The sequence below is a fragment of the Cryptomeria japonica genome, chromosome 8 (assembly GCF_030272615.1).
Source record: "Cryptomeria japonica chromosome 8, Sugi_1.0, whole genome shotgun sequence".
In the NCBI taxonomy this organism is placed as follows: Eukaryota; Viridiplantae; Streptophyta; class Pinopsida; order Cupressales; family Cupressaceae; genus Cryptomeria; species Cryptomeria japonica.
In genome coordinates, this window is record NC_081412.1 from 670499246 (window position 1) to 670520647 (window position 21402).

General features: G+C 34.2%; 1 protein-coding gene across 6 annotated transcripts in view; it reads left to right on the forward strand.

Moving 5' to 3' along the window:
- The window catches only part of LOC131054844 (disease resistance-like protein CSA1), a 59237-nt gene extending 43417 nt beyond the window's left edge, over positions 1-15820 (forward strand). Inside the window, exons 1-7 of one of the 6 annotated variants that reach the window (XM_057989467.2) lie at positions 3347-3713; positions 4009-4114; positions 11069-11648; positions 11733-11987; positions 12145-12778; positions 12875-13276; positions 13350-15193. In XM_057989467.2, coding sequence (XP_057845450.1) covers positions 4095-4114; positions 11069-11648; positions 11733-11987; positions 12145-12540 — 1251 coding nt within the window. In that variant the 5' untranslated portion in view covers positions 3347-3713; positions 4009-4094 and the 3' untranslated portion in view covers positions 12541-12778; positions 12875-13276; positions 13350-15193. Of the gene's footprint in view, positions 1-3346; positions 3714-3739; positions 4115-11068; positions 11649-11732; positions 11988-12144; positions 12779-12874; positions 15194-15217 lie in introns of those variants that run through there. The other 5 variants (XM_057989466.2, XM_057989464.2, XM_057989465.2 and 2 more) reach the window with 5 other exon arrangements.
- The last annotated feature ends 5582 nt before the right edge of the window (positions 15821-21402 follow it).

A 21402-nucleotide genomic window follows, 5' to 3' on the forward strand; every position in this document is an offset into this window, starting at 1 on the left:
TAACACCCCCCACAAGGGCAAGTGCAAGGTAATGAGTCACAAATTCGCGGAAGTCCGTGCATTGGAAAATGCGCTCTTATAAACGGGGGCCCGTTTTCAAAAAACGGGGGCCCGTTTGTGCTTCGGGCTCCCGAGCCGAAAGGTAACGGGGGCCCGTTTTGTTTAAAAACGGGCCCCCGTTTTGTTATAAAACGGGGGCCCGTTTTTTAGAAACGGGGGCCCGTTTTAAAAAACGGGGGCCCGTTTCTAAAAACGGGCCCCCGTTTTGTTTAAAAGCGGGCCCCCGTTTCTAAATGGCATTTTTCCTTTTTTTCCACAATCCGCCCTTGTTTGAAAACGGGGGCCCGTTTTGTGGAAGTTGATTCCACAACCCGCCACTTGGCTCGGGATTAGGCCCGGGATAGGCCTGGGATGGCCACACCTGAGACATGGACCTGCAAATTCAAATCTCCATGAATGAAAGCACAAATATGAACTTCAGAAATAGTTTACGCGCCTCTAATTAGAGAATTTTTATACGAAATTAAAACCCATTTCAGATTATACTGTCTAGATTCTAAATATGTAAATTTATTTAAAAATTGATTATTTTAACTATTTTTCATTTAATTTATACTAAATCGGGTCCATAAATTTGAAATATTAACTAATTTTGTTAATTTAATAACTTTTTTATTTTAAAGAATTTTGGAAAAAAAATTATATGTCATCAATCTACACAAAATTCTTTTGTATTTAAAAAAAAAAAAAATCAAAAAATGTTAAGTTTACATCAAATTATGTGGGTCGTACACGTCAAATTTTTAAAAAGATAATTACGGCCATTAAAAAATTAATTAAAAAAAAAATATTAGAAAAAAAAATACAAAAAAATATGCTCATCAATCTTCAGTGTGTTACAAACCATTTCCCAAAATGGTTTGAGAAAATAATTTTAATTGTGTCAAAAAGTGTGGGTCGTACACATGCATGGTATGGTCCTGAAACAGGCATTTTTAAAACATAGTTTTCAGAACTCCATTTAAAAAGTTATTTTTTATTATGTGGGTATTAAAATAAATTATATATTTAGAAACTACACTCAGAGGGCTATCTTTTATATTACTGACTTTTTCCAAGATTCAATCTCTAAGTGTTTCAAAATTTAAGGTCAAATGAGACAAAATCTGAAAATCAGGGAAAACACTTCCACTTTTTGGCCAAAAAGTGGACTCATCTTCTTGCACTGACCCACAATATGTAAAACAAAATCCCAGTACAATCTGATAGCCAAAAAAGAAGAGAAAAGTAAAGAAAATGCGACAGACACTATCTTGTGTACTTGGTGATTTTTCTGAAAAAAAAACGAAACAAAAAAACTCCAAATCTGAGAAGAACTCTCCAAGACCTTTTCGACGCCTATTCATTTTCCGAAAACGAAGTTCGTTTGCCCAATTTATGGCTCCTAGAGTACAGAAAAGAGAACTTACTTGGATGGCAAAAAATAGGTACGAAATGAAAAAATCAGCAAATCTCACCACCAGATTTGAGTAGGGCTCGAAAAGAGCTTTCTGATGCCTATTCATTTTCAAAAATTTGACTTCGTTTGCCCAAGTTATGGCAAAAAGGGAAAAAACCCCTCTTGTAGGGCATAAAGAGGGTAAAAAAAATTTTAAAAAATAAAAATAAAAAATAAAAATTCTTGAAAAACGTGCCTGTAAGGGCTAAACTCAAAAAAAAAATATTAGAGCTAAAGTTGTCCAAAATGGACAAATTTGATATGAAAATGGGGGTTTTTGGGTGTTCTGAGCTCAATAGTGAGGTCCTTTTGAGCTCAAAACACCCAGAAAAAAAAAAAAAAAGAGATACCCCAGATCCAAACTAAAAACTCTTAAAAAGAACTGAAACCCTTGTCTCTAGAGAAAATCTTCAGAAAAGAAATCAGGAACAAGCAACAATAGATGATGACTCTGATACCATGAAGAAGTTGAGAAAGTACAACTTCTGAGATCCCAAGAGCATCTGCAAGCAAAATACCTATCACAAGAGAAGATTGGAGACAGAACACAAGAAAGACTCTAAAGAAAAATTATCATTTTAGAGAGGGAATTGAAAAATAAAAGTTACAATACAATCCTTATGATAGGAGAATAGAAACCCTAAAGATGTGCAACCCTAAAGAAACCCTAAAGGGATAAAGAGTATTTAATAATTAGAATACCTACAATATTATTAAATGCCTAACTTTAGCTTAAGCATAGAGTCTAATAGAATAATAATTAAACAAATTAGGAGATATTGGATTATGAAAGATAATTAATTAAATATTAATTTAATTAATTATATAATAGAAGGTTGATTTCGAGGTTTCTATAGTTCGTAGTTAAAAACTCATAGCCAATGATTCTTGAGATGCTCCATTTTCATAGATGTATTGAATTTATGCTCTCAATTTTTTTAAATGAGGCATCATGACCATTAGTGATCTCTTTTCCTCAAATCTACATGCTCTTAACTCTTGTGGCTTAGAGCTAACTATTCTTTAACAAGTTAGGATCATAAATTCTTTTAAGAAATCTTGCAAGTAGGGGAAGAGCACTAGTAGCTGTCATAGCTAACTTCGCACACCCATAGATCCTAAATCGTACATCAGATTTTGACGAATTTTGTTTTAGTTGTCTTTGTATGCGACTTAATTGCTTATACCTATTGTTTTGGCTTCTGGGTAGTAATGATGCACGTTGTGAGATTAGTTATGCGCACAAAGGTCAAAAAGTACACATGTCAAAGTGTTGCTTGATTCCTAATTAAAGATGTTCCAATAACCATCCACTCAAAATCACTAGTACTTGTGGACGAATGCCCTAATAGGTTTGTACAAAATGTTCCAATAGTAGTGCACAAATGGGCCAGTTCTGATAAAAATTTGACATAAAGTGATCGGCTATTAATACATGTGAAATTTATTAATGGGCTTTTCAAAAATTGGAACTATGATGCCTATTGGGGGTCACTATAATAATAAATATGCGGTTATTAGAACTATGATAACCACTAGTGCTCTTCCCCTAATCCCTTCTCACATATAGCACAAAATTGTCATATAATCCTTATAGCCATATTGAAAATCATGAAGTGTTAGTACTTTTTCCATTTTACAATTACAAGCTATTCACAATGGTCATTTCTTGAATTTCTTTGCATTTCCCTATGATGTAAAATTTGATTGTGAGGTTCTCTTTCATTGAATCTGTAGCTTTCACGTTACAAAATGGAATTGAGAAGTAGGATGCATTTTTCTTAGTCTCTCAAATTAGAGTTTGCATTAAATCTACTTAGTTCTTTTTTAATTAGGGAATATCAATTTTAGCTTTATTGCTTGGATGCCCCTATTCACCGCCACGAAAGTTTCCTTCCTTAGGGTTCTGTTTTCCGGGCACTTTCCCTCTTTCGGTGCGCAAACCCCAGCTTGCTTGTTCAGGAAAACATGGCTTTGTGAGAAGTTATTTAATTGGTTAAGCGATAAGATGGTGTAGGGAGCTCTCTGCCTGCGCCATAAATGATAGGGCAAAGTAAGGCAGTAAAGCTGTTACCAAAGATACGGAAGTGGAAGTTTTTATGCAAAATCTCTTTTATGTTCATTTTTCAGTACCCATTACAACTGTGGTGAAGGAAAGTAGATTTAATTGTTCTGGGTTCTAATTAAAGTTGAATCTGCTGATAAAATGCTCAAGGTAAAAGGAATGTTGCCTTTGATTTCGTTTCTGCTTTGTAGCTGGGGTTTTCTTGCTTTGCAGCTACTTTCTGTTTTCTATTCTAAATTTTATCTACTGATAAAATGGTCGACTGTCCAGTAGTGGGTAATTGGTTTAATTACTAGTTATCTGTGTTCTTTTTATGCTTTTTGTCAGTAACCTTTACAACTGCGGTGGAGGAAAGTAGATTAAATTAGCCACTTTCCTTAGCAAGTTTAGGTGAGAGTCAAGACCATGCGGATGAAATAGTCTGATTTTCCCTTTTTTAGCGCAGAAATTGGCTTTGTGAGAAGTTATTTAGTTCGTTAAGCAATAACGTGGCATCGGGAGTCTCCAACAGCACCAGAAATAATAGGGCAAATGAAGACAGTAATAACGTGGTATGTAGTTTTTCTGCAAAATCTACGTTCTTTTTCTATGCTTTTTAGAGTACCCTTTACAACTGTGATGGAGGGTCAGAGTAGATTAAATTCTTTTGGGTGCTGATTAAAGATGAATCTGCTGAAAAAATACTCAACGTATAAGGGATGTTGGCTTTGATTTTGTTTCTGCTCTGTAGCTGGGGTTTTCTTTGTAGCTATTTTCTGTTTCCTATTCAAAAGTTTTTTGCTGATAAAAGGCCGGTCAACCGTCCAGTAGTGGGTAATTGGTTTGGTTATCGGTTATCATTTTACATTAAGGATTGATTTTATAGTGAAGAAAATAAAGGTTCCCAAACGTCCTGTTTCTATTTGTTTTTGGGGAAATATATTATATAATCTACCATAGAATAACTTTTTATATTTAGGAAATTTTATTGTTGAGTGTGTTTGAGTTGGAGTAGTGTATTTTATACTTATGTCTTCTCCATTAATCAGCTAATAATCTTGCTTGGACAATACTATAAGAACTGCAATGGTTGATGCTATATTGAAATTTATGAGTGAAAATCAGATTCATGGAATCAAATATATGTTGAACAAAATTTAACTCTAACTCTAAACTTACTTGTACAATAAATAATATTAAATTTAGAAAAGTATTATTTAGAAAAGTATGTATTGGTTGCAAACCAGCAGCATGAAACAAAATATTGTTTTCTGGTTATATTAATTAGATGTAAGAGTTAAAGGAATTCTTTAAATATTTATCTTTTAATGTAGAAATATTAATTTTTTAATTATTTTATTTTATTTAATTTTATTTTATTTATCAAAAATAAATTAAATTTAAAATGAATATTTCTTAGTTAATTTTATAGTGAATTAAATTAACTTGTTTGTTGATAAATTTATTGTACTAATTATAATATAAAGAGAATGGATCAACATTCTTGAATACATATATTTAAAAATGATGAAGATCAATTTTGAATTTATTTATTTATTTAAAGGTTCATTTTTATTTAGTTTTAAAATTATTTTAGACTTTTATTTTAGTTGTTTTATTAATTTAAAATATTTTTTTTGATTGGTAACACAAGATTTTTAGTTTGGTCCAAATCAAGTGAAGCTACAAATAAGAGGTCTCATCATTGGCAAAGCCTACCAATACATTCAATAAAAGTTTGGAACTCTAAAATATCGACATGAAAACCAATAGCTTTAATGCAAAGGTTCGAATTTTTGAAAGTTGAATCTACATTATTACAATGGTCCAAGTTTGAATCTTAATGATTACAACAATATAACATGATTTAATCATCACATTATGTCATCTGAAATTATTTTATTTTATTTATATTATTTATTTGATAATTATTTTTATTTATCTACCTTATATTTTAATAGAAACATTATAATTAAATGATTTTTGTTATTAAATATATTTCAATAAAATAATTAAATATTTTTAATAAATAAAAAATAATAAATTTAAAATAAATAAAATAATAATTAAAAAAAAAATTTAAAAAATAATAATAATTAATTAAAATAAAACAATCACAAATTTTTTTTTAAATTAATAATTTTAAAATAAAAAAATTAAATTTAAATACGAACCATTTGCCAATGTTGCTAGGCAATCATTTTATAAAACTCAATTAATACTTAAAACTAAAAGCTTTTAAATATATGATTAATGTGTATTCTGTCTTTGACAGCTCTATGATGAATTAGAAATATTGTTGCCCAATTATTATTATTTACTTGTGCATACGTGGATTCCAAAGTTTGAATGACGTGAGTTTGCAAAGCTTTTGCAAAAAAGTACGTCCGTTGACAGAAGCATTGTTTACTGTGCTCAATTTAGTATTGTGTATTCGCTATAACTCCCTCCAATTGCAGTTTTTCCCTCAGTTGTAATTTGTAGGCCATGTTCGGTTCCCATAGACAAATTTATATATCATTTAATGAATTTTTTTTAGATTGATGTGAAAATTTTAACCAAGGTAAAAGTCTACAGTCAGTTTGCCTAGGCAATAATTCATTACAGTCAAAGTCAAAGGTACAATATTTTTATTTAAAATTATAAAAATATATTACATAATTTTGAAATAGCATAATTAGTTCTTTGATTCAATGCTTCTCATGAAATTTAGTTTTTGTTTTAGTCACATGTTGGTAGTTCTTATTCTTTGTAATCTGTTTTATTTAATAAAAAAAATACTAACATATAGTTATTCAAAAGAATAAATAATAATAATTAGTTAAAATAATTAATTAACATTAAGATGTTAAATAAATTAGTTTGTCTTTTTATTTAGTTTAAAATTATAATAAATTAAAAAATAAAGGATCGCACAACAAAAGGTGATTACTTCTGAGACTTGATGTTTGTGTATCAATATCAATAATCTTTTCAATATGAGAAAAGATTTAATTCTTGACTTGAAAATAGTTGTTATTTTCAAGATATATAGGTGTGTTGTTGAAAGGGACTCTCATATCTTGGTTAAGAAGTTCGATGCCTCAAAAGTTGTTGACTAAGGCTCTTTATCTCAAACCTTAGCTTATAGAGTTGGGAGGTCCACCATATTAGAACATGCAAATAAGGTGACACAATAGCATGCTAATTTAAGGCTCAATTCAAACTTTAGTAATTTTTATATGCCCTTAATCTATATGTGCATGGGATATGTGTATCCAATTTGTGGCTAGCATAAATTTTAAATATCTTATGGGGATATGTGTATCTAATTTTTTATAGTTATGGTAAACAATGAGAGAAATCTTGTATTTAATATGTGGGAATTAGTGGCCATAATTGGAGGATGGATTGGTTGATGAAGGGAGATCCTTATATACACTACCATACACAAAATATTGTACACCAATTATTTACTAGACTTGATAAAATCATCAATAATCATAAGGTGCTCAAAATTTCTTCAACGCCCATCATAACTTTTTCTTCCTAATATTAAAATGGTGAACCAAGAATCCTAATTGAAACAAGGGTCACATTAATATCCTTCATCCCTCTCTTAAAAAATGATTTTCACTTTTGGCAAGAATAGCTCTAATCTACCTAAAGACCAAGGACCGGGGTTCTAACAAATTCCTCATAATTCAATAAAGAAGTAAGGATAAATCCTTTACCCTTGGTTGAGATCTCAACCTAACCTTTTAGTTTCTATTTTATTTATGCCTAGCACTCAAAGACATCCATGTTTAGCCTAGAACCTAGGAAATTCCCAATGACCATATTTTCCATTATACTTGGATACATGTCAACCACCAAGTTAGGTATCTTAAGATGGATGCCACCATTCTCTAGGAGTGATTCAAATGGAATGAGAATATCATCACAAATAGGATACTTATGAAAATATTTATCCATGATCGATGACTATCCCTACTCTCAAAACTTGGAGTACAACTCTTTGATTCAGAACAACACATGTGAGATTGTTGCATTTCATGAGGGAGGAAATTTATTTGGTGAGAATCTATAAAATTGAGTTGTAGTGGATGATGTAAGCATTGAAATTAAAAAAACACAAGAAAACAAAAGACTTGAAAATGTAAAACAAAGATCAAACACATAATTCTTATTTATCAATCCTACTGCAAATTGCTAAATTAATCATGCAAAACTTTTAATCTATAACACCAAATAACCTCCACATGACAAGAGAGAAGCAAAAAAGAAGATTTTATTCCACTAATATAAAGAATAAAATATGATACAAGATATTCCTTGATTATATAGGCAAGAAGACAGCATAATATTAGAAATGAACATGACATATACATCTTAATCTTATGTCATCAAACAACTAACTAAACAAATATTAAATGACCTAGGTAGCAACATTAAATAAAGATAAGATATGGTATGTCTTATCTTAACAACTAGGATTTTTAGAATGCCACCTAGGACCTAAGTATTAAACTTAAGTCATGTGAAGTGCCCACTAAGAACTAGCTAGGTACACGACCTTTACTAAGTAAAAAACCTTATTCACACCAACACATTCCTTAAGTGCAACTTAGGGAGTAAGGAAAACAATGTGAAGATGTCAAAGATGGGTCTTAGCAACAAGGCCTAATGAGGTACCCATGTACAAATGGAATACAATCTCTCACAAGTAGAGAAAAGGAGAAAAACCTTGTGGGGGAAAAATCCTCTCTAAAAGAGGACTCATCAAGACTTCCCAAGGAAAAAATCCTTCACCCTAACATCGATTGCATCTAAATAGAATGAGGCAATGCCAAAGGTTAAGTGAAGATGTCTACAACCTACTACTTCATAGGCAAATACTTCAAACTAAGAACACCATCCTAGATGAGCTACTTGATGAAGTCCATGAAGTCCATGTGGATTTCAATATGCTTGGTACATTGATGCTCCACTTGGCTGTGAGAAATGTAAATAGAACTTTGATTGTCTCACCAAAGAGAAGTAAGATGATCAGAAGGAAATTCAAACCTAGCCATCAAATGTCAAAGATAAAGAACCTCATGGGTAGCCAAGATTGCACCTTAATACTCATCCTCAATCAATGACATTTTGTTGCTTGCAAGACCATGCAATTGGGTTAGAGCCAAGGCAAAAGACAAAGCTATGAGTATAATTCTAATCATTTACATCACTAGCCTAATCTAGTAAGTGAAGCCCACAATTTGAGTAGCACTTGATGTTTAGCGAATGCCAATTGTGTAGTGCCTATATGTACCTCATCATATTATGTTGGCTAGCTTCCGATCACTCTCATGAGGATCTTGAGAGAAATGGGAGACAATTCTAATTGCAAAGGAATTATTTGGATGACTATGTGTCCAATTCAAAATGTTGCCAACCAACTATTGATACAAAGTAGCATTAACTGAAGGATTAGTGGTAGGCATGCAATCAACCATTCCAAATATATGAAGAAAAGCAAGAGGATACTTCTATTAGAAGATAGAAATCCCCTCTGAAGAGTGATGAACTTGAAGAGCAAGGAAGTAATGCAAGGGTCCAAGGTCAATCATATCAAAATGCTTAATCAAAGTGTCCTAAGTATCTTAAATCATTGAGGAACAACCTATAAGAATCAGATCATTGACATAGAGAACAAGAATTAGAGGATCCTTCCCATGTCTTCGAGCATAAATTGTGGATTGAAATGGCATTGTGTGAAACCAAAAGTAAGAAAGAAACTATCCATCTTATCGTACTAGGCATGAGGAGCCTACTTGAAACCATATGTAATGAACACCAAACCTTGCAAATTGAGATATCCAATGTAAATTGGATAGTGAAGAGGGCTCAATTGTCCTCATTCTTGTCTTCTTTCAATCGATTTCACTAATTTGCATTTAATGCATTCAAAACATTTTGATTTGCAGGCTTGGTGAATCCTACTTCTACTAATTCTCAAAGACCTTGGGATAATATTATGGTCTTTACCTTAATGCCCCCATATTCATAGTTCTTTCTAGTAAACAATAGAAGCTTGAATGGAATGTTGTTGCCATTTTCCATTCAAAATTTCTTGGAGAAAAATTGCTATCTCAAAGTGTTTATCATAAAAATCTATTGGAGTTTTGCCACCAATTCTAGGTAATGTTTGGTGTCCATAGGCAAATTCATATAACATCATTTAATGATTTAAATTTTAGATTGACGTGAAAATTATAACGAGAGGTAAAAGCCTAGAGTCAATCTGCCTAAGCAATAATTTTTTTATAGGAATGGTAGAATATTTAAAACATATATTAGTTTATAACGTTTACATCTTAATTATAAAATATAGATAGTTTTTATATTAAAAAAGACAAAAATCTTCAGTTTGAGCAATAAATGCAAAGTCACATGTCATTGAAAGAGAGAAAATATTTGTAGGTGTGGCAACTTAAAAGTCACCATAATAATTACAGACTAACAAGAAGCCAAAACTCTAACAAAAACCAAAGTTCTTCATCATTCTTGAATTATATTATTTTAGAAAATAATAATATATATATCTTATATTTGTATAAATTTTTACTTAAAAATTAACTATTTTTGATTTTTCATATATATAAATTTTAATAATTTATTGTAAACCTTTACTAATATATATTAAGGTTAGTCCCGTTGTAATGAAGGTTAGACACATGAGTTTTTGGAATGGTGGAATATTATTTTACTTTATTTTTAAATTCTTAAATTTCATACAAACATTAGAACAAAGGAAATGAGGATATGATCTTGGGATCTTTAGTAATTACAGAGAACACAAATATATGCATTTTTCCATTATATAGATATTGGAAAGTCTTTGTTTACTTGTCTTTGTTATCCATATATATAGGAAAGTCGTTGCATACTTGTCTTCATTGACCTCCCACCAATTTATTCTGTGAAGAAATATTAGCAAAATACCTCTCAATGGACCACATCGACACCACTCAATTAAAGAAATTAAGCAGAGGAGAATATTCTCAAGCTCGGCGTTCGATCGGGGAGACTACAAATTTACGCACAACTGAGTTCTCCCAGCCCAACAAACCGATTCGCATGTCAGATACATTTTATTTGAATGTTTCCTTCTGCACCATAAATAGACAATAAATAGACAGAAATTGCTACATAACAATAAACACAAAATTGTTTCAAAAAAACAGATAAAATTTTATTTTTATTCAAAAGTTGAAATACAAAACACTTCTTGATGGTATGATCAAGGATCAATGATCGAATGATCAATTACTTCTTTATATAAAAGTCTTTGACACATGAATGCCAGCTAAAAATAAAAAATCAAACATACAGTTAAAATCTTGATGGAAATTTTATTTTTAGAGCTCTTACAAACTAGAATTCTTCTCAGTGGAAGAAATTATCATTCTTCTATTTTTATCTTATGGAATGAATTGATCACATGCATGCCAACATGCCATATGAATTCAATTTTAAAATTCACTCGTTATTTCGCTTAACAGTGACCATGAACAGAACCTTTTGGCTAAAGAAGTATTTCTCAGTCACAGCGGTAAGCAGAAATTTTTTGTTAGGCAGTTAAATAGAGACTTTGCAAACCACGGCGTTTCCTGCTTCTTTAATCAAGATCGTGAAAGTTTGCCACTGGGAGAAGATTTCCCCTCTCGTATATTCGAAGCCGGTAAGACATGCAAAGTAGCAGTTTTTCTCCTGTCGAAGGATTTCCTCGAATCAAAGTGGCCCATGCTGGAACTCTCTGCTTGTGTGGAAGCGAGAGATAGAACCCGTACAAATCCCGATCTCAAAATTTTACCCTTGTTCTTCCAGATTTCACCAGATGCTCTTAAAGACACGAAGGTAGACAATGAAAACTGGAAACAGTTGAAGATTTCCGGGGAAAAGCAAGCCGAATGGCTCCGAGATTTGGAACTAATACGGCGAATTAATGGGATAAATTCCAGGGAAAATGATGATGAAGTGAAGTTTAGAGATGATATTGTGAAGGAAATCTGGCATATACTTCCAACACCCTCGCCAAGGTATCCTGTCCATTGTATGCAACGACAAGAACGAATGTGTCAGGTGAAAACACTTCACTAAGTTCTTTTGCTTTTATCAGGCATATATGCATTGAATTTATTTATTTATTATATTTATTGGCTGCAGGAGGTTGCAGATTTCTTCAAATCTGTCCAGTACGTCAAAAAGGGAACTAGTATTGCAGGATTGTATGGAATACCGGGCCAGGGAAAAACTACACTTGCCAAGGCTTTGCGCAACTTCAAAATGGGGGATTTCGAAGGTAAAGTATGCCATCTGGAATTTTCTAGAGGCGATTCATTTGAAAGAACAAAACTTGCCCTGCAATATCTCACTCGCTGCCCTCAGTTGATTCTTCAAACACTGACAGACCGAGATCAGGTGAGCAGTTTCATATGTTCTAATTTTGTTTGCCAGGATGTTCTTTCCCTTTCCATATAGAATTCTATTTACAGTTCCACTGTTATGTAAATGACTCTAAACAAAGAATATTGAACAAGATTTGTAAGTATTCTGCATTTTTTAATATGGCTCACAGGCACAAGTTGAGTTGTATAGACGAGTGAAGGGCCAAAGGGTATTGTTGGTTCTCGACAATGTCACAGAAGAAAGTATTGACGAAGTAACGGATTATCTTAAGGCAGAGTTGGGAGAAAACAGCTGCATCCTTTTGAGCGCTCGGAGTGTAGATGTTCTAGAAAAGCATTTCAAGATAGGTAAGCGGTCATGCATGCGCCGTCCCAAGGCTTTAAGAGGACGAGGCCATAGAAATCTTGTTGGAAAAGGCACCTATAGATGTGTCAACGATGGGGGCAGAGGAAAAACTTTTTGCTGTCAAGTGTGCAGACAGATTTTTGTTCGAAGAGGTCGGTCGGAGAGGTCAAACATTTCATCCGTTAGCCTTAAAAGCTTTCGGCAGCCACCTCTTCAGTAAATATGGCCCGCGTTTGTCAAAGTGGGTTGGTGAGATAGAAGGCTGGGTAAACCGATGTAGTTATGGTTTGGATGATTTGTTGGCTGTGCTAGGCAAAGCTTTTGATAGCATGCGTCCCGAATTTCGCACCATATTCATGCTTCTCACCCTATATATGCCGCCTCGTATGTCTCCCCACAAAGTTACTGAGTGGCTGGCAATGGTTCTAAACAAAGAGATCTCATTTATTGAAAAAGCAGTGAGTTTGAATATTTGCTTTGAAAATGTTTTAGTTTATGATTGTAGTGCGTTTAATTGAAATTCCGCTGAATGCTTAATTTATATGTGGTTTCAGGTCGAGGATTTATGTAAGAAGGCTCTTATTGAAGAATTTGCATCTAAAATTCGCATACATGATCTATATATTGAATTCGCACAAAGCAAAGCAAATGAAATGGCGAGATGGCTGTTGTGGAAGGGCGACCCATGTAGTACACGTGGGTTAATATCACAGCACAATGCAGGTTTTGAATTGGCTAAGTTGGAGCAGTGCAAGCATCGAAGACCGTCCTAGATCGCCCCCCGCGATCTTCAAAATCTGTTGGTGCTTCAGCTTGTAGGTGTGCAGAATATGAGAAAGCTTGACTTGGGCGGGATGCGTCGTCTCAGAAGTATTATTATACACAAATGCAAAGACTTGACTATGCTTGAAGGTATGGAGAAATTGCAACAGCTGGCGTGGCTTCAGATAAGCGAGGTAAATAAAATGTTTAAACTTCCGGTGCTAAGCAGCCTCGAAGGCTTACAACATCTTGAGATTGACATTGCAGGCAGGCAGGTGGTCAATCGGCTGGGAGATCTTAGCGGCTGCGTTTTTCTGAGAGAGATTAAGGTTCGTTGTCCATCCCTCTTGGACTTCCCAAGGTTGAATGGTTTGCCGCATTTGGAGAAAGTGGAATTTAGTGTGTGTGATAAAGTGAAGGGGCCTCTCGACTGTAGAGAATGTGTGGAGCTTCAAAATATTGTCATCGACAGTTGCTCCCAGATGGCTTCGTTACCGCTCCTGGTTGGATGTAAGAAACTATTCAAAATTGTATTGTGGGAATGTGATGCAGTGAAGGCATGTCCAGATATAGATGTGCCAAGTGCTTTGAAGACACTAGAGTTGTTTGTTTCATCAAAAGCTGCTACGGCGTCCCAAAGTTTAGAGTCTTGTTACACACTACAAATACTTAAACTATGCTATATGGTTGAACTAAGGGAACTTCCCAGTTTCAGACTTCTATCAAATTTGACTGTGCTCAAACTTGACAAGTGTGGTATAAGGGAGCCACCAGACTTAACATGTTGTGTCTTGTTGGAGGATGTTTACTTTTTCACGCTGATACATTTAAAAAGGTTTCCTAACTTCTCACTATTGAGGAGTTTAAAGAAGTTAACTCTTTATGATTGCTGGAGGGTTGAAGATCCTCCTGATATTAGTGGCTGCCATGAATTACAGGTATTCCATCTAGTCTATAACGACAATATGAAAGGACTTCCAAACATGGGAGATTTCCAACGGTTGGAGGAAATCAAATTGAGTTGGCATTCTTATAAGGAAATTGATGTCGATAGTTCTGAATTCCATGTGGATCTTCAACCTTATGAGGATCTTCAATCTCGTCTGGAGCACTTTAAAGACGAAAACTTCTCGAACTTAAGTGATGTAAGCATACCGGGAGCATTGAAAGAGTGGCAGTGGCTAAAGAACCAGACAATACTGGGGAAAAGGTATGTCCGTGGGGGAAAGACCTATTATTCTATTACAGCTCCGTATGAATTGCGGAAGCGAAGCCAGTTTTCAGAGAAATTATTGGTCGAAACTATTGGAAGGGCAAATTTTAAACGCGCTGCATTCAAATATTCAAATTTATTTTATAGAACAGAAGTGATGTATACGGTAAGGCAGTCAATAGTTGGGCAGTGTTCTATGGTTCTTATAATATTTGTGGTTGTAGTGTGTACATTGTTAGCAAGGGGAGAATGGTTAAGGGATCGCATTGTTGATATAAGCAGGGGAGAATGGTTAAGTTATTCTATTGAATGGTTAAGGGATCATATTGTTAATATAAGCAGGGGAGAATGTTGAAGGGATTTTAGTGAATGGTTAAGCGATCGTCTTGTTGATATAAACAGGGCAGAATGGTTAAGGGGTCGTCTTGTTGATATAAGCCGGGCAGAATGGTTACCGTTAAGGGATATAAGCACCGGAGAATGGTCAAAGTTTTTCTTAAAATAATAATATCTATAACATTGATCCTTAAAGTAGAACGGAGATTGCGAGTTGGGGTAGAATATAGATTGCTATATGTTCATCTTCAACTTGCTTTTATAATATTTGGATGGGTGTTATCGTGTTCGCTACGTATATACTGGTGTAATTGAAAGAAATTCAGGTGTGCAGGCAAATAAGAAAACAGAGTATTTAAAAAAAGAGGAAAAAAAGTTAAAAAGAAAGAAGAAGCTAGAGCACAAAAACCAGAGCATAAACAAAAACAAGGTATACAATGTAATCGATTGTTGCAACGACACTAGTGCTATTAATGTCAGTGAAGATTACAAATGCAGACATAGATACAAAGCTCTGTAGAGGTCTCTAATTTGTTATGATAATGATAATCAAATTCTTACATTAGTCCTTGTTTTATAATTACAGAAGGGCAGTTCATAAACTTGCAGTGCACGGCAAGTAAAGAATCAGATTGCAAGCGGTAGAAGAAGTGGATAAGGATGCCACTTTGCAAACGAGGCAATGTTAAAAGGATTAAGACGGTTCTTAATGACATTTGGCAGGAAGTTTCCTGTAGTTTCCAGTAAGCTGGTGAACAGACGGTGTTCGTCCTAAGCATTGCTGCTATTATTCTCCCCCTTAGTGTAATAAATCCCCGATATTAGCAAATATTTTCTTTGAAATTGCTTTTGTAAACACATCTGCTAGCTAATCATTAGTTTTGCAAAACTGTAGTTATGTCCATCTTCCACAAGATTGCTGATGAAATGATGTCGGATATGTATAGGCTTAGTTCGACTGTGGAAAATAGATTCTTTGTTATAGAAATAGTAGAGTTATTGGCATAGCAAACATTTGTGGGTTTATTTTATTCTTGCTTCAAATCTGCGAGTATTCTCCTCAACAAAATTGCTTGACATGTTGTAAATGTTGCTACAATGTACTCTGCTTCCATTGACAATAGTCATATTGTTGATTCTTTCTTTCAACACCAAAAAATTGTGCCTGATCCCAAGCTGAATACATATCTTGATGTACTTTTTCTGTTGTTAATAGATCTTGCCCAATGACTGTCTATATATCCAACCAGTCTAAAGTTGTCTATTGGTGTATAAAAAATGTCAGAATTGCTTGTACCATGAACATACCCAAGTATCCTCTTTATTACGCAGAAGTAGATCTTTCTTGGATTTGCATAAATCTTGATACTACAGTGACCGCATACATGATGTCAGGTCTAGTTATAGTAAGATACATAAGGCTGCCAGCAAAACCTCTATATAGTTTTGTATCTATCTTTTTAGTATCATCATCTTTGGCCAGCTTTACATTTATATCCAAAGGTGTATTTGATTGTTTGCAATTCTTCATTCTAAATTTATCAAGAAAATCAGTTATATACTTTTCTCATAAAATAAAAACCCCATCACTAAATTTCTTGACTTCTATTCCTAGAAAGTAAAGCATCAAACCCCAATCAGTCATTTCAAATTCACTCTTCATGGCTTTCCTGAATTCTTCTATTAACACTTCACCATTGCTATTGTAAATGAGATCATCAACATATAAGAAAATTATGAGTAAATCATTGGTACCTTTGGACTTAATATAAAGTATAGGTTCACTTTTGCTCCTTTTCAATTCATTCTTCTAAAAATAATCACCTACCTTCACTATCTTTGCTTGAAGTATCTTCCTTTTGCTTCCAATTTGAGAACTTTTGAACTTCGTTATTGCATTCTACCACTCTTGAGCATAATTCTTGCATTCACAACTCTCTAAGACTCACACTGCCACTCATGTTTAGCTCTACATATTCTATACATTGCCATTTCTTCATTACACTGATATCTAAAAGCATTATTGCCATTACACAAAAATGCCATCATTTCTTTGGAGCCCCTTGTTGCTTCTTTGTCAAGTACTTGTAGGCTACTTGGCTTCTATTCTTGAGGAATGGTAACTCTTAAAAGTTTATTGAGCATATTATCTTATTGTTATTGATAGCATATTATTTATTTTATCTTTTATGTCTATTGTTGATAACCTTATCATAGTTGTATGTGGTGGGAACACTGAAGTGGGGGTTTGAAAGAGGCAACGTACTTTTGAATTTTATACTATAGGTAACAACATCCAAGAGCTTTTTTAAATTTAACATTTGTGGTTCCATGCTTATAGTGATGCTAGCAGGGTCCTTGATAGTCACTTGGTACACTAAATTAACCTTTGCACCCACATATGTCACAAATTTTCTCTTTACCTGAACCAAATTGGTCCTTAAATTTATTAGAATAGAAAGGGATGTATAGTTGGGATGAATGAATTCTAAAGAAGAATTGACATAGAAAACTTACTCTTTTATGAAAAGAACGATTTATTGTTCTATGTAGTTGAGAGAGTAGAAGAAAGTAATTAAAAATTGAGGAGCCATGCTATAGACAAGTCTAGGGTCTACCACAACATTTGGATCCATGTGATCTATGCCCAACATAAAGCAATTGGCTGCTCTAATTGTATGTGATTCCTTGATTGGTTTATCTACATCGTTAAACAAGTAGGATGGCATCATGAAGGAAAAATTGATGGTGGTAGGGTTCCATGTGGAATGCATGGCTTTTATTAGCATTGTTATGCTATTGATGTGAGGGAGTTGGGATTAAGGTGTCTCAAACTTAAAGAGTCCTAAATTTTTTATTTAATTATTTTATTTTGAAATCACTTATGATGTCTAAAAATTTAGGAAAATAATGTCATGGGTTGCTATGTTGGGACTATGACAAATGTTTTTTATTTGCTATGATGATTACTAGGTCAATGGAAGAGTCATCAGGAGTGATTATTTGACAACTGGTATTAATCATGTAGTTCACTTTTGACAAGTGGTGTGAGGTAGGTGTTGCATATGGCAAGATGACAGTTATGAGTGGGTCATGTGGTAGTGCTTTGGAAAGTTACTATGTGCAATGTGTCATGGTAATGGTAACTTCTTGTTTTAAAACAACTAATATTTTAAGCATATGAGTTGATTTTGGAAACCATGGATGCTTAAATTCACTCATGTGTTGAGATCTATATATATGTGGTTTATTAGTGTATTTTGTATGACAAGGTTGAGTATTTTCTAAGTTTTTATGTGCTAGGATTTTCTCTAGAGTATTATGTTATTGTAATTATTCCTAAAGCACATTGTCTTTGTGTATTATATTATAGTTATTGGTTGTTATTGATAATACAATTGATATCTAGCTTTTGGAGTGGGTTTTTTTTTTCTCTTGAAAGGCTTTTCCCATGTAAATCTAGTGTCATGAGTTTATTTGTTTAAATATGAATTCGTATGTGTTTATCTAATTTGTAATTTTTAAAGGGTTTGTAAGAAATTTTCGCATTCACTCTTATGTTAGATTAGGTATTTGGAAGCATTATTCCACACTTCTTCCTTTCATTTGGAATTAGAGCCTAGCCAACTTTGTTTTGATTAATAAAAGCGAGATAGGCCCGTACCATTACATATCCACAATGTGATACCTGGGGTGCATGAGGAATGCGCACCCAACCAAAAATCCCCCCACTAACACAAAGCAAACTCCCAAGAGGGATACTCGAGGACCAACAACGAAACTAAAAAACTAGGAGGATTAAAACACCAAAAAAAACACACTTGAAGCACAAAAACTAACAAACCACCCATGAAAGGGACAAAGAGATGGCCAACTACATGAGGGAGTGTCTATCCCACCAATCCTGGCATAAACTTATGACTTTGTTAGAAAAAGACACCTTTTTGGAAGACCCAAACCCAGAGTCGGAAGACACTAAAGTAGAATCCTGAGTATCTTTCAACAAGGACTCCGTGTTGCTAGCACTTGCAATCATAGCCTTAGTCTTCTTACACTTATTCTCCCTTTTCCTATTAAGCTCACTCTGTATGGTCTAGATAGCCTAGAGAGAAGAGTTATACATGTTGGCAGCCTTCTTCTAGGCCAAGATGACCTCCTCAACTTTAATTTTAAAGACCTCCTAGGATCGTCTAATATCTTTCATTTCTGATTTAGTTCCAACCATATTAAGGGTAATCCCACAATAGTGAGTTACACTTTTTAGCCAACTTTGACATTGAAATAATCATTTTGAGAAAAAACTTCACATTCAAACACCTATTACTGCTATTTAAACGTAAGGAATCTATAGATGATGTGAACTAGTGATTTGTGAAATTTTGTGTGTAGATTATAAATATATTTTTTTGAAACTCTTTGGGATCAATTTGTATCCATTTTTCTATCACCTTCAAAAACTAGTTTTTTTTACAGTAAACAACATTTTTAAAGAGTGGTACTCATTTGATAAGGGAGAACTTTTTCTCTAAAATAGATATGAATGCTGCATTCAAATATTGGAATTCTTATATATTAATAACAGTATTATCTATGGAATTGGGCTTTCAGTTGGGTTTTAGGTCGGGTTTTAAGAAAGGTCAAGCAATTAAAGAGTACATTTCCAGCCACCTGAATAGAAATATGAATATGGAGAGTGCAGGTTAAATGATTATGGTGGCAGGATGGAGTCTTTTTTTGTATACTATATTTTTATATACTATGATTTGGAGAGACCGGTCAATAAGTAGATGGTATCGAATCGGATTCGAACCTGGGACTCGGTACCGCTGGATTTCGAACTCGGCTCCATTGGACTCAGGAAAGAGGAAAACTCGAGAAATTTAGAGATGTTTAAAGATTTAAAACTTGTTTCATGCACCCTTTATTGAATACACCTTAAAGAAACAATAACATCATCAATCTCAGCTCATTTGATTACATACACAAGTATATATCAATCACATAAGCATAAACGCAAATTGTAGTTGAAGGAAATAACAAACATAAGTATATAAATATTATCAAATGTATATAATATTACAAAACTCATGGAATAAAAAATCCATGTCATCATATGATGATGATCATCATCAAATGTTCCACACAAATATCAAAGGTAAATACAACTACATGCCTATGGCTCAGAAGAGTGCGCACCCTCTCACCCTGGCCCCCTACGAAGGCGTTTAAGGTAGGTCCTGGATGATTCAGTAGCCATAGTCACTCCCCGTGACACCATGCCATGCTCACCAACATCAGGAACAACTGTGTCACTCTCAGTATTTCCTGTCTCTACTCGTGCTCTCTATTTTTCCTCTGCCATGGCTACAACCTCAGCCTCTATATCTACCTAGTCGATCCAATCAGTGTCATCATCACTAAAGACAACTGCAAGAATCTCAGGATTTGTCTGACTCTCATTGGCCCACTCTGCTTCAAGATCAACTTCATCTAGAATGATAGGAGAGATGTTAACTAATGCATTTTTTCTTGTTCGTAGGCGGAGGTTGTAGTGAACAAAGACGAGATCATTCATTTTTTCCACAGATAATCTATTGCGCCTCTTAGAGTGTATGTGCTCAAACATACTCAATTGCGCTCACAACTTGATGCGTTGAATGGTTGGCTCAAGATGCGAATGGCCAACTTCTGAATATTTGGTGTCGTTGGGCCAAAAAAGCTCCACCAATGATCTGAGTTTGAAATGAGAAAAATGAATAAAATTAGTCTCACTCATGAACTCATTTAACAAGTTACAATATACAATAAAACTAAAATTAAGCCTTACAATTTATTTTTACCTGGCATCATAGTGGTCCTACCATCTTTGGAGATAGGACGAGAGAAGGTCTCCCCTTGTGCATTTGAGAACAACTGTAGCTCTCAAATAACCTCTATTTGAGCAGTACCAGCAAGTCCCATCTTATCCATGATTGAGTATAGCCCATTAAGGACCTCCACATCAGCCTTGAAAAAAGGGATAAAATAGAATGCCAGATTTAGATAATAGGCTACTGCATGGATGGGCCTATGAATCTGATGATGCCATCTCCTATCAATGATCTCCCAAATGGGACCGTACTTTCTCTCATCTCTTCCATAGATGAATTTGATGACCTCCTTCGCCCTATCCATGCCCTCATATATATAGCCCATTGTGGTCTTTTCTCCATCCACAACTCGCAACAAAACCACCAAGGGCTTAACAAACCGCAAAATTGAAAATATTGTGTAATTTAGAAAAATGAGCAAAGAAGAGACTACATATAATAAGTTATAAAACATGAAGTTAAATTGTAGAATTTATAAAAAAATTACCTTCACTATCTCATCACAAGGGACCCAAAAGTCTCTCTCATAAAAAATGCAGTCTGCCATATCTTTCCCTACAAGGGTGGTAGCATAGGATGAGGAAGACCACTCCTCACGAACAATCATACGTCTCAAGGCCGACTTAGACCTAAGCATAGACTGCAATGTGAAGCAGTTTGTGGCAAATCTTGTGATTCCTAGACGAGCTAACTCTTGTTCTGTGTATTGTCTCGTAAGAGCCAACACCCATGAATGATTATATACAAATTTGCACACATTTATTGCCCTTTCTACACATCTCTTGACCCATGGGATTTTTCCAATATCCTCCAACATGAGGTCAATACAATGAGCAGCACATGGAGTCCAAACTATAGATGGGTGCCTCTCCATCAATAGTCTACTTGCAGCAACATAATT